At 41.9% G+C, this 13,744-nt stretch overlaps 2 protein-coding genes across 3 annotated transcripts in view; both read right to left on the bottom strand.

Annotated features, from left to right (window-relative positions):
* Window positions 1–3,366: 3,366 nt before the first annotated feature.
* ZSCAN12 (zinc finger and SCAN domain containing 12) lies at window positions 3,367–12,132 on the bottom strand. 2 transcript variants are annotated; one of them, XM_069563623.1, is made up of 4 exons: window positions 11,930–12,132; window positions 10,699–11,185; window positions 7,164–7,308; window positions 3,367–5,259 (listed from the first exon to the last, which is right to left on the bottom strand). In XM_069563623.1, the coding sequence occupies exons 2-4, from the start codon at window positions 11,119–11,121 to the stop codon at window positions 3,977–3,979; spliced, it is 1,851 nt and encodes a 616-aa protein (XP_069419724.1). In that variant the 5' UTR covers window positions 11,122–11,185; window positions 11,930–12,132; the 3' UTR covers window positions 3,367–3,976. The 2 variants fall into 2 exon arrangements, with proteins under 2 accessions (XP_069419724.1, XP_069419725.1); XM_069563624.1 differs by having other exon boundaries at window positions 11,993–12,128.
* Window positions 4,615–13,744, bottom strand: part of ZSCAN23 (zinc finger and SCAN domain containing 23) — a 32,146-nt gene continuing 23,016 nt past the window's right edge. The window contains exons 5-6 of the mRNA XM_069563725.1: window positions 7,164–7,308; window positions 4,615–5,259 (exon numbers count right to left, since the gene is read on the bottom strand). The gene's annotated coding sequence lies outside the window, so the exon portion shown is untranslated. The remainder of the gene's footprint in view (window positions 5,260–7,163; window positions 7,309–13,744) is intronic.

Raw genomic sequence — 13,744 nt, 5'->3', positions numbered from 1 at the left:
TGCAATTACCATCTGCAGTGATTTTAGAGCCCCCCAAAATAAAGTCAGCCACTGTTTACCCATCTATTTGCCATGAAGTGATGGGACCGGATGCCATGATTTTAGTTTTCTGAATGTTGAGCTTTAAGCCAACTTTTTCACTCTCCTCTTTCACTTTCATCAAGAGGCTTTTTAGTTCCTCTTCGCTTTCTGCCATAAGGGTGGTGTCATCTGCCTATCTGAGGTTGATATTTCTCCCAGCAACCTTGATTCCAGCTTGTGCTTCCTCCAGCCCAGCGTTTCTCATGATGTACTCCATATATAAGTTAAATAAGCAGGGTGACAATATACAGCCAGGCTTCAGCAATACGTGAACCATGAACTTCCAGACGTTCAAGCTGGTTTTAGAAAAGGCAGAGGAACCAGAGATCAAATTGCCAACATCTGCTGGACCATGGAAAAAGCAAGAGAGTTCCAGAAAAACATCTATTTCTGCTTTATTGACTATGCCAAAGCCTTTGACTGTGTGGATCACAATAAACTGGAAAATTCTGAAAGAGATGGGAATACCAGACCACCTGACCTGCCTCTTGAGAAATCCGTATGCAGGTCAGGAAGCAATAGTTAGAACTGGACATGGAACAGACTGGTTCTAAATAGGAAAAGGAGTATGTCAAGGCTGTCTTGGTTATCTTCATTCAAATAGAAAGGAGAAGCTAATCAATCTTATTCTCATCTTTAATGTTATTTCTAAGCTGCTGCTTCATAATTCATTTGAGCTTTATACCAGCTGTTCTATTTGGCTGTTGTATTACTGTCAATACTTCTCTTGTGGACTGGCTTTACTTTCATATCACTTCCTGTTTTGTTGATTTAAAAATCCACATAAATGAACTGATTTCCTAGATTTCCCTGATTTCCAAGATCCTGTCATTATCATGCCATCTATTATACATAAAAATGTATTTGACTTCATCACACAGTATTCTCTGTTACTGCACTCTCCAATTCCTTATCTAACATGTCCTCCACTTGCCCTCTCATAGCCTTCAGTTTTCTCTGTTGCCAATTTAGCTTCATTTGGTAACCTTTTACCTTTTCCTTATCGTGGACTAGTTTGACCCCTTTGATGCCTACCTGGAAATCCCATGCCAATGCACCCCCCCCCCTTTTTTTGGCACAATTGTATTTAAGCATAAGAAACAACCAGAACAAACCTCCCACAATTTAAATAAGTTGTGAACTGCATTCTTCTATATAATAGGCATAGTCCATTGTTCTGGGTCTTTGTTTATGGTTCCTTTACAGTTCTCTTTACTTGAGCGGGAAATGGAGGAACTTGAGTGCACTGAGAGAACATGTTAAGCAGATGAACTGGAGAGACTGCTAATAACAGCACTGAAGAATAGAGAGCAAGTTTAAAATAATAACTGCATTCTACTGAGAGTCAGATTAGAGAGAGTGGCTCTGACATTACTATGAAGAGTAACTTCAGTTTGGAGAACATGTTTGTGAAATCTGATTAGATGACAAGTATGGACAAGCATCGGTTTGGTAGGGATGGTCTCATGAAGGTTCTTGTTACTAAGTCAAGTCCCCTCTAAATGGTTGAGTTTACATGAGAGAAACTTGAGACTGAGTAACCTTAGGGAATAGGCCTCATACATTAATACTTATGGTGGTTGGTGCTAGTGGTAAAGAACCCACCTGCCGATGCAGGAGACATACGAGATGTGGGTTTGATTCCTGGGTCAGAAGATCCCCTGGAGGAGGGCATGGCAGCCCACTCCAGTATTCTTGCCTGGAGAATCCCAGAGGAACAGGCTAGTCTATAGTGTTGCAAAGAGCTGGACACAACTGAAGCGATTTAGCATGCATCAATACTTACAGCTAGGGCCTTCAGGCTTAGTTCTAGAATCCTTGTTTCCCAGACATAAAAAATTAGGTTTTCAATCCTAGCTGCCTCAGTGCCTATGTGCATAATTCCAATGTTGGTCTTATTGTTAAATAAACAGTCCACTTGTGAATGAATTGTTTTCTAAATGTTAATTTGCTTTCCTATGTTGTGAACCCAGAAAATTTTCCCACAATCATTGTAAATTCTAATCCCAAAAACCAGTATGACAGTTTATATGCCTAAAGTACTACTATCATTTTTAAGAGAAAATGTGTTCACAATCACAATTTAGAAAGCTAGGAACATACATATTTCTATAGGACTAGGGACTCCTCTGGTTCAAAGCCAATGATGATATTCTTATGTCTTATACAGGGATTATGGACAGACGGACAGGAGATAGTGGCACTAGGGAAATGGGTGTAGAGTTTTACAGAATGGGGAGGTGGGATAAAGACAGGGCTGGGCAGAAAGGTTGTTAGGACTAGTTAAAGAGTGGTGAATTACCCTTCTTTTTTCTCCTCTACCTCTTCTGTCACTATCTCACTTCAAACCCACTGACCAGCTAGAAGTGAGGGGAGATGAGGGAACTGAAGTTGGGTGGGGTGGGGATGTAATCCTAGGAACTGTGGAGTTTGCTGTGGCAAGGCAGAAAGGAAAATAAATAAATGAACATCTCAGCAGAGATCAAATATGATTTCTGTAAACAGATAAACAGACCAGGAGCTATATGTACTTCTGTGACTTGCCTGCTACCTACTACAGTAATCATCATAGGTTCTCATCAAAAACAGAATTTACTCAGTAAATGTCAACCAGTTTTCAGTTGATTTTTTTTCCTGAAGCCTGAAGGAAAGAATCACTAATCTTTGGCTCTTTTATATGCTCAAGAAAGTATACAAGCCAAAAAACTGTAAAAGAATTCAGAACACAGAAGTGAGAAAAAAAGGGAAGTATAAAACAGAGAACACCAGCATCCCTCCCCTAACACAAACACACACACACAAAGCATGCACTCAGATCCCTGGGGGCCTTGGAATGTAGGTGGGTCTGTTTTGAAACATTTAAATTTGAAGGGCCAGAAAGGCCATCGTGAAGCCCTAGTTTTTAGGCATGATGGTGGTCTAATTCCCTGTTCATTGTGAAGAGCTGCTGGCACATGTCCCCTGAAGGGCTTTCCTCACGCTAAAAATCTGCAGTGGCCTGTATTCATGCTTCCTCACTTCACTGGCAACCGTGATTCAATGCAATGTTTCTCAAATCGTATAGCACATCAAGTGACTGGAGCTACAGAAATGAAGATTCTCAATCCCCATCTCAGACCTAATGAAGCACAGTATCTGCAAGTGGGACTCTGATATGTTCAACAAGCAGCACAGGTGATTCTGATGTTCACTGATGTTGAGGAGTCACTCCTGTAATGAACAGTAGTTAATCTTCCTTTGTGTAATACTGTAGCTGTGTCATCTCTATAAGCAAGAATATCCTCATTTTTACATTGGAGAATCATTTTAATTTATAGAAACATTTTAGAAATTAAATGAGAAAAAGTCTTTCAGGGTCAAAGTATTTGGTGAAATTACTGGCATTCTGACCTCCCAGTGTCTGTCCTCAAGTTGTATTTCCAACACAATACCATCAGCTGCCCAACTGAATGAACTCTCTTTAGGTTGGCTTGTTTTGTCACTGATGCTTGCAAACCACATGCACTCCGATTAATTTGTTCTATTCTCAATGTTTTCTCCCTTTTGCCTTCCAAATATTCCCATCAAACCTTTATCTTTAAAATATTTCCTGACCACTTCAGGCAACAGTGATCTCTCCTTCAGAACTTATAGCACTTACTGACTGTCAAGTGCCACTTTAATTCTATAATATTTGAACATCAATTCTACTGTCCTACGGCCTTAACTAAATAGGTGGACCTATTATCTTCAAAACTAGGTTGTAAACTCTTTTGAGAAAAAGAGCACACAGTGAATTTTTTATGAAATATCCAAGGTTTCCTTATAGGTATAGTGACTAACATTTTGTCCTGATCATCTCATAGCTAGTATTTCTCCCTGGCCTGAATTCTGTGAGATAGTTTCCCTGCAGTTATCATACAGAACCAGATTTTTCTGCTTTGTGGGTAGTCTGATGTTGAATAAGAGCTGAGTTCTGTGTAAATGACTCCCCATGAACCTTACATGTATAGGGATCACCTCTATTGTGGATTCTCTGGTGTTTACTAAGATCTGACCTCTGTCTAAAGGCTTTGCCACATTCATCACATTGGTAGGGTTTCTCCCCAGTGTGGATTCTCTGATGCTGAATGAGGCTGATGATTCCTCGGAAGGCATTCCCACACCCATCGCATTTATAGGGCCTCTCTGTGGTGTGCATTTTCTGATGTTCCTTGAGGACTGATCTTTGAGTGAAAGCCTTCCCACACTTTTCACATTTATAGGGTCTCTCTCCAGTGTGAACTCGTTGATGTTCTATAAGACTTGTCCTCTGAATAAAGGCTTTTCCACATACATCACATTTGTAGGGTTTCTCTCCATTGTGGATTCTCTGATGCTGAATAAGGCCTCTCTGACTGAAGGACTTCCCACATTCCTTACACTGATAGCATTTTTCTTTGTAGTGGATCTCTGGATGGGAAACAAGGGAGGAGTTATAAACAAAGGCTTTTCCACACTCACTGCACTCATAAGGCTTTGCCCCAGTATGAACTCCTTGATGTTGGGTAAGAATTGAACGCCAACTAAAACTTTTATTACACTGAGTACAATGATAAGGTTTATCTCTTGTGTGGATTTTGAGATGGTGAAAGAGGCCTGCTTTCTGACTAAAGGCTTTCCCACATTCATTACAGCGGTAGTGTTTCTCTCCTGTGTGACGTCTTTGATGTTGATTAAGAGCTGACCACTGGCCAAAGGCTTTGCCACACTCATTACATTTATAGGGTTTCTCTCCTGTGTGTATTATTTTGTGTCGAATAAGCACAGTTCTCCCACGGAAAGTTTTTCCACATTCTTTGCATTTGTAGGGCCTGTCTCCAGTATGGATCCTCTGATGTTCTACGAAACGTGAGTGTTGTCTAAAAGCTCTTCCACAGACATCACATACATAAGGCTTTTCTCCTGGACAAATTCTCTGGTGTTCAGAAAGATCTAAGTTCTCAGTCAAACTTACTCCATTTTCATCACATGTAGGTTCTTTATCTTCCCTTGAATATTCAGAAGACTCTCCTGTTTTTCCTTCAGGTTCATATGTTTTTTCATATCTAGCTGGTTGAGACATTTCATTTTCAAATTTGCCAGCTATATTCCCATATGGTTTCATTTCTTGAGAAACTTCTTGCTTTAAATTCCTATACTCATTTCCAGTCTCAATATCTGAAATTAAAAATGGATGATACTCGTTAGTTTCTTATGGATGCAAAAAGCAACTTTCATTAGGCAACATAAAATTATTCAAAAGAAAAACTACAGAACTTAGAGATCCCGCATGACTATAAATGGCACTAGAATATAGTACTAATAAACTCAAGCACTCCAAAAATTGTTAAGAAAAAGACCAGTAGCCAAATAGAAAACTGGGCAAAGAAAAAAACTGATGGCTTCCAAGAAAGGAAAAAGAACAGCTCTTAAACACAAGGAAAGATGCTCCCCCTCACAATAAGGGAAAAGCAGATTTAAACAATATTGAGTATAATTTTCACCTACTGGATTTGCCAAAAGCTTGATATAACACTGTGCTCATGACATGAATATCAAACATTGCCAGTAAGAGTGTTAATTGATCCAAGCTTTATTAGAGGGCAATTTGACAATATATATCAAAATTACAAATATATATATAACCTTTGACGTAGTAATTCCACCTAGAAGGAATTTATGCTACAGATATATTCACATATATGGTTATTTATCACAGCACTATTTGTTATAGTAAAAGAGTGGGGCCAACTTAAATGTTATTAGCAGGAGAAGGCTAAGTTCACTGCATGATATAGCCATATTGTTGTTGCTGTTGTTTAGTTACTAAGTCGTGTCCAACTCTTTTGTGACCCCATGGACTGTAGCTCACCAGGCTTCTCTGCCCATGGGATCTCCCAGGCAAGAATACTAGAGTGGGTTGCCATTTCCTTCTCCAAGGGATCTTCCTGTCTCAGGGATTGAACCCTTGTCTCCTGCACTGGCAGGTAGATTCTTTATCATTGAGCCACCTGGGGAGCCTGATATAGCTGTATATTTTAAAATTAAGCAGCTGTTAAGAAATAAAAAATGCAAGGTTCTTTAATCTTAGTGATAGAGGAAAATATATTTGAATATGAGAAATATACATATATGGTTAAAAATCTCTAGGACACCCAAGAAACTAGTAACAGTGACAACCTATTTCAAAACAGAGGTAAGGAGACCAAATGGCTAGGGTAATTGAGTGGCAGCATATCTTTTCACTGGGTAACTTTAGGTTATTACTTTTCTCAACCATGTGAATTTTCACCTGTTTTTAAAAAGTAAGTGAAAAAACAGAGAAAGTAGAAATAAGGAAGGTACATTCTTTCACCCCTTCACCCACTTTGAACATTTTGCCACATCTGCTTTATTACTCCTTCTCTTTATAAGAGTAATATATATGTGTGTATGTATATGCACATATGGGCTCTTCCCTGGTGGCTCAGATGGTAAAGCGTCTGCCTACAATGTGGGAGACCTGGGTTTGATCCCTGGGTTGGGAAGATCTCCTGGAAAAGGAAATGGCAACCCACTCCAGTACTCTTGCCTGGAAAATCCTATGGACAGAGGAGCCTTGTAGGCTACTGTCCATGGGGTCACAAAGAGTCGGACACGACTGAGTGACTTCACTCACTCACTCATACGCACATATATGTATTCGTCCCTGAACCGTCTGAAAGTTAGCTGAAGAGATCATGGGGCAAAGGTTTATTTACTGAAGGACACAGAATAAATTGCAAGACAGTGGTGTTGTCTGGTAGGATAAAGGCTATACATAGGAAGGAAGTCAGTATAGAGGAAAATAACTATCAGAAGGACTAAACTAAGTGATTTCAAATAAAATACAGCCAGGATTTAGAGAGTATTAACATAAAGAGAAAAAAAGAGTTGCAGAGTGATAAACCAGGCTGCCTCAGGTCTATGCATGAGCCATCAGAGCTCTTGAGAGACCTTCCTGACTTCAGTGCTCACAAACAGCACAAAGAACAAAAGAGTCCCAGGGTCCTATGTTGGCCCCCGTCTTCCCCTTCCTCCCAAGATGGGTCTTCCTTCCTTACCTTGCTTCTGTTGGGCTGCAAGTTCTGCAGATTCACACTTTGGCTGGGCTTGCACAGATGGAAGGCATATTCTGGATTCTTGTTCTGTTCTTAGAGGTACAATCTCCTGTAAGAACATTTCCTGTTCCTCAGTGCGGACTGAGACCTGAGGTAAATGAGATATAGCTTAGAACCTCACCCTGGTAACATTAAACAAGAATATACTATCTAGGGCAGTGGCACCCAGCTCTCTGAAACTTGAAACAAACTTCTTTCCATGTAACAGCCTGCCACAATCCTACTCAAGGCCAATACAAATGTCACCTCTTCTGGGAAACCTTCGCTTCCCCAGTTGGAAATAATTTCCCCTATCTTAACAGTTAAAGCATATTAAATGTACCACTTTTACATTTCTGTCTATGCTCAAAGAAATAGAGAAGTGACAAAGAGAAGGAAAAGAAGGTAAAAAGAGGCAGAGGCAGAAAGGAGTGGAAAAGAATTAATGCGGAAATAAGACAGAAGTGAGAAAGAAGGAAAGGAAGGGGGAAAAGTAAAGGGAAATAATGAGAGAAATTATAAAGAAAGACAGAAGGGAACAAAGGAGAAAGAGAAAGAAAAGAAAGAGGGTATGAGAAGGAAAGAGGAAAGGAAAAAGAGAAATCTCTCATATTCCTAATAGACAATGCTCTTCTGAGGTCCCCATCCCCATTCTTTCTGGGAAGATGATCTTGTTTTCTACTTCTCCAAGATCACGACCATCTCAAAAAAAAACTCTCGTTCACTTTACCTATCTCCACTCTCTTACTCTTCTCCTTTCCTTCTATCTTAGAGGAAGAAGTCTTTTCTTTTTCAAGGCTTGTATCTCTACTTTTGCCTTCAATCTCATCCCTTTCTGCTTCCCTTTGATCCTTGCTCCTTCAATTAACTCATTTACTCAGCAATTTCAACCACTCGTAGCTTCCATTCCTCCATGGGCCCATTGCCTCTTGCACTTAAAACAAAAAAAAAAAAAAGAAGAAAAGGTTTCCCCAGCATGGTAGTATAAAAACAGGAATCGGAATCTAATTTCCTTACTCTGTTTCTTAGTTTAGTATCGATAGCTGTCACCTTGGGCTAGGAATTATTCTGAGATTATATGACATCATGCATGTAAAGCACCTCACACAGGCATTGGCATGTGATAGGCCCTCAAATTACTTCCCCATGCCTCTTCAATAGCTTGTCTGGTGGCTCAGACTGTAAAGAATCTACCTGCAATGCAGGAGAACTGGGTTCAATCCCTGAATCAGGAGGATTCCATGGAGAAGGGAATGGTAACCCACTCCAATATTCTTGCCTGGAAAATCTCATGGAGAGAGGACACTGGCTATAGTCCATGGGGTCACAATGAGTCAGACATGACCGAGCAACTAACACACACACACACATACCCTTCAATGGCTAAAGTTTGTAAATAAAAAATTACCATACACTGACACTATTTCTCTGACAGTTTCATTTTGTAATCTTTCTCTCAGAATAAGAGCCAAAATCAGCATAATACTATCTCAAATGTACAGAAAAAGATGTTTTGATACTTCAAATTTTGGGGTGTGTGCGCTCAGTCACTCAGTCCTGTTCAACTCTTTGCAGCACCATGGAAATACTCCAGCAGGCTCCCCTGTCCATGGTATCTTCCAGACAAAAATACTGGAGCTGGTTGCCATATCCTCCCCTAGGAGACCTTCCCAACCCAGGGATTGAACACAAGTCTCCCGAATCTCTTATATTGCAGGCAGATTCTTTACCACCAGCACCACCTGAGAAGCCCTCAAATTTGGCGGAGAAGGGAGCAAAAAAAGCCCAGTACAGTGAACTGTGCCTTCTGTCCCTGGATCTTTGACTAGGCCTTATAAACCACTAGCTACCCACAGCAAGCCTCAAAGGAAAGGACTGGTTGGCAATACAAATTCATCATGACTAAAACCAAGTTACTTGCTGCCTGCACCTAGGAATCCCTTTCTTCCTTTTGGTTCTCTTCCTACCTTCCTGGCCACTCCCCAGTTTCCAGACTAGTTACTCCCCTGATGCTCTTTTTGTCTCATGGCTTTAAATACCATTCATATTCTGGCAAGTCCCAATTTTGTATTTCTAGAACAGATTTCCACCCCCTTCCCTCACTGAATCCTAACTCTTTATATCTAGTTGTTTGCTCAAACTTTCTACTTGGATTCTAATGAGAATCTCAAAATTAACACATCCAAAACCTAGCTTTTGATTCCTGTCCCTCTACTCCAAACCTGTATCTCTCTCAATCTTTACCATCTCAGTGAATGATGAATTCATTTTACCTGATGTACAAACCAAAAACCTTAGCATAATCTTTAACTCACTTTCTCTCATACCCTGCAACCTACATAAAGACAAATCCTCTTAAGGTCTACCCTCAAAATGTATCAGAATCCAATTACATTTTGCCACTTCCAATGCTATTATCCTAGTCAGGCACCAGCATCTCTTGGCTGGATTACTGCTTATACCCATAGCCTCCTTAACTGGTTTCCCTGCTTCTAACTTTGTTCCCTATGTTCTCCTTCCCCACCCCCAGGTTCAATGCAGAACTTTCCCAACATAGAAGCTAGAGTGATTATGTTAAAATTAAAAACTTTAAATTGGAATTAAAAGTCAGATTGGGGCTTCCCTGGTGGTCCAATGGCTAAGACTCTGTGCTCTCAATGCAGGGGGCACAGGTTTAACCCCTAGTTAGGGAACTAAGACCTCCATACCACATGGTGTGGCCAAGAAAAAAGAGCAGCAACCCTCTATAGTTTTTTCACTGGCGCATTCCCAGTGCCTAGTAAACAACAGATGGCCAATAAATATCTGCTGAATGATGCTGCTACTGCTGCTAAGTTGCTCCAGTCGTGTCCGACTCTGTGAGAACCCACAGACGGCAGCCCACCAGGCTCCCCTGTCCCTGGGATTCTCCAGGCAAGAACACTGGAGTGGGCTGCCATTTCCTTCTCCAACTCGTGAAAGTGAAGTTGCTCAGTCGAGCCGGACTCTTTTCACTAAATCATCTTTTAGTTTTCCCATTGAACTCTATGGGTTTTCAGATGTATACCCATTATCATTAGCACATAAAAGGGAACTGTAGAAGGTATCTTCGTGACCCCATGGACTGCAGCCTACCAGGCTCCTCCATCTATGGGATTTTCCAGGCAAGAGTACCAATTCACTTTCCCCTACGCTCTTGAACTCGGTTAGGAGTGTTTCCATTATACTAGTCTTTCAAGTATGAAAATCCCTAGTGCTTAGCCTAGGATAGACTGCTGAATAGAGCTCTCCATTCTTTCTTCCTTCTTTATACCTCCATCTTTATCATTTTCAATTAATTCTTACCTAAGATATGACTCTTCCTTTGCAGTCACACTTTCATGATCCTATTTTCAACTTAGACCTTTTTGTCAAATGGTCCTTCCCTCTTCAAGGAATACATTTTTTGAAATAGTATTAGACTTCACTCTGGCCTAGAAATCCATAATTCACTTCTCAGACACCACATCTATGTTCTCACCTGATAACCTGGCTCATCCAACTCTCTCTCTAAATCCTCCAGCACAGTCACCACCTCTTCCCCACTCTCTGGATGCTGTTCCTGGACCCAGGCTTGGAGCTCCTCAGGCAAGATCGTCAGGAACCGCTCCAGTACCAGTAGTTCCAGAATCTGCTCTTTGGTGTGGGTCTCTGGCTTCAGCCACTGATGGCAAAGTTCTCGGAGTCGGCTCAAAGCCTCACGGGGTCCAGATGTTTCCTGGTAGCAGAACTGCCTGAAGTACTGTGGGAAGACCTCTCTGCTGTGGGTGTTGTTCTTTTGCAGGTTCTGATCCTGCGTAGTGGCATATTTATGCTCCTCCCCCAGCTCCTCTTCCTCTATCTTTACTTCCAAAAGTTCTTCCCTGTCCTTCTTGGCCTGGATAGACCAAGTATATGCCATCATTGCTATACAAAAGCTTATCAATGCTTCAAGCAAGATCTCCTGTGTCGTTTCTTTCTGGCTGGAACTGAGGGAGAAGCTATCATCATTAACCCAAACTACACCATAAACAAAAATTGCAAATTCTAAGAATTTAAATATGCACTTTGAAAGCTGCCTCCAGGGTAATCTACTGTACTCAGAGAAATGCTCTGCTAAAAAAGACTTAATAGACTAATTTAAAGAAAAAGAATAAGTAAAAGGTGCTAAGTTGCTTCAGGATTTTCAGGACAAGAAAAGTAAGACTAAGAAGAAAATATGTCCACTTAGTAATAGAAAAAAAAAAAAAGGAGAATTAAATGGAATAAACATCTAGAGCAAACAAATTATAACAAAAAGCTGAGACATCCTTGAGTAGTTGCTTTTTAAATTATTTAAAAACTCAGATGATGCATAACGGGAAATCATTAAGCCATAAAAGCTGCAGTTACATGAATTTATTTCCGAAGGGACTTAATCTCTCTGCTCCTGATTCTTTGTCAAGCGAAAAAGCTGGAGACATTGGTTTTTTAGGCCCTCTTCTACCCTAGTATCTGTAATTCTAAATATAAGGTGATGCTTGTAAAAGAGGCCCTAGGACGTGGGTCAGCGCCTCTGACCGACGAGTGTTCGGAAATGTCAGATGGCGCAGAATCAAGAAGGGTACACAGCGCGAGGCAAGCCCGGAAGGTATGAGGCGCACAGCTGGGTCTCCCCCTCATCCCGGGTTGTCATCCCCCTCTCAGAGGGCTGGGAGCTAGCTTCTGCCTCAAGTAGCTTCTCGCGGACCCACCTGGGCAGTGAGCACCAGAGGAAGCCCCGTTCCAGCCTGGCCCAATGATAGCCAGCAGCCCACCTGCCGCGTCCGCAGCAAAAGCTCGCTTAACCGCAGCCCCAGGAAGCCAGCAGAAGTTTCCCTCCCGGACTCAAGGGGGTGAAGTCTCGAACGGTTTCCGAAACGGAACCCACCAAGAGCGACCCACAAAGGCCGGAAGCGGCCGAGGAGTACGGAGCATCTGGTCACTTCCGCCGCCACTCTAGGAAGAGTGAGCTCGCTACTCGGTAGCTCTCCCGTGCACTCTCGAGAGATGACTACGGAGGATTCACAGGCCCGCAGTTTCACGATAGTTTTCGCCTTCTGCTAGTCTTCTGCTTGCTAGTATCCCCATTCCTCCCAACTGATGGGTGGTCGAGGCATGGCGAGCCTATCTGAGCTAGGCAGTTCAGTTCAGTTTAGTCGCTCAGTCGTGTCCGACTCTTTGCGACCCTATGAATCGCACGCAGGACCCCAGGCCTCCCTATCCATCACCAACTCCCAGAGTTTACTCAGACTCACGTCCATCGAGTCCGTGATACCATCCAGCCATCTCATCCTCTGTCATCCCCTTCTCCTCCTGCCCCCAATCCCTCCCAGCATCAGAGTCTTTTCCAATGAGTCAACTCTTCGCATGAGGTGGCCAAAGTACTGGAGTTTCAGCTTTAGCATCATGCCTTCCAAAGAAATCCCAGGGCTGATCTCCTTCAGGATGGACTGGTTGGATCTGCTTGCAGTCCAAGGGACTCTCAAGAGTCTTCTCCAATACCACAGTTCAAAAGCATCAATTCTTCGGCCATCAGCTTTCTTTACAGTCCAACTCTCACATCCATACATGACCACAGGAAAAACCATAGCCTTGACTAGACGGACCTTAGTCAGCAAAGTAATGTGTCTGCTTTTTAATATGCTATCTAGGCTGGTCATAACTTTTCTTCCAAGGAGTAACTGTGGAAAATTCTGAAAGAGATGGGAATACCAGACCACCTAACCTGCCTCTTAAGAAATCTGTATGCAGGTCAGGAAGCAACAGTTAGAACTGGACATGGAACAACAGACTGGTTCCAAATAGGAAAAGGAGTACGTCAAGGCTGTATATTGTCGCCCTGCTTATTTAACTTATATGCAGAGTACATCATGAGAAACGCTGGACTGGAAGAAACACAAGCTGGAATCAAGATTGCTGGGAGAACTATCAATCACCTCAGACATGCAGATGATACCACCCTTATGGCAGAAGTGAAGAGGAACTAAAAAGCTTCTTGATGAAAGTGAAAGAGGAGAGTGAAAAAGTTGGCTTAAAGCTCAACATTCAGAAAACGAAGATCATGGCATCTGGTCCCATCACTTCATGGGAAATAGATGAGGAAACAGTGGAAACTGTGTCAGACTTTATTTTTGGGGGCTCCAAAATCACTGCAGATGGTGATTGCAGCCATGAAATTAAAAGACGCTTACTCCTTGGAAGAAAAGTTATGACCAACCTAGATAGTATATTCAAAAGCAGAGACATTACTTTGCCGACTAAGGTCCGTCTAGTCAAGGCTAAGGTTTTTCCTGTGGTCATGAATCCTACGCTTTTTCACTCACGTTTATTTGGGCTTCAGCACCTTTGATGTTAAAGATGTCTCAAAGGGATTTCTCCCGAGGTCTTCCACACTCAGGAGGGGACCTCTTCTACACACTTCTCAAGGGTCAACCTGGCAGTTTCTGCTTACTTTTTCACCTTGTACAGTTCCCTTTTATGTGCTAATAATAATGGGTGTACATCTGAAAACCCATAGAGTTCAATGG

This window comes from Ovis canadensis, chromosome 20 (genome assembly GCF_042477335.2).
Source record: "Ovis canadensis isolate MfBH-ARS-UI-01 breed Bighorn chromosome 20, ARS-UI_OviCan_v2, whole genome shotgun sequence".
Taxonomy (NCBI): domain Eukaryota; kingdom Metazoa; phylum Chordata; class Mammalia; order Artiodactyla; family Bovidae; genus Ovis; species Ovis canadensis.
Note: the sequence above shows the minus strand (reverse complement) of the source record. Positions and strands in the feature narration are given on the sequence as shown.

Bases quoted from the DNA above. Each gene is read 5' to 3' on its own strand.
- ZSCAN12 (XM_069563623.1), bottom strand. From the start codon at position 11,121: ATGATGGCATATACTTGGTCTATCCAGGCCAAGAAGGACAGGGAAGAA. The intron at 7,309-10,698 runs GTGAGAACATAG...CATTTACCTCAG, and splicing joins TGGATGAGCCAGGTTATCAG to GTCTCAGTCCGCACTGAGGA. The intron at 5,260-7,163 runs GTAAGGAAGGAA...TTTTAATTTCAG, and splicing joins TGCAGCCCAACAGAAGCAAG to ATATTGAGACTGGAAATGAG.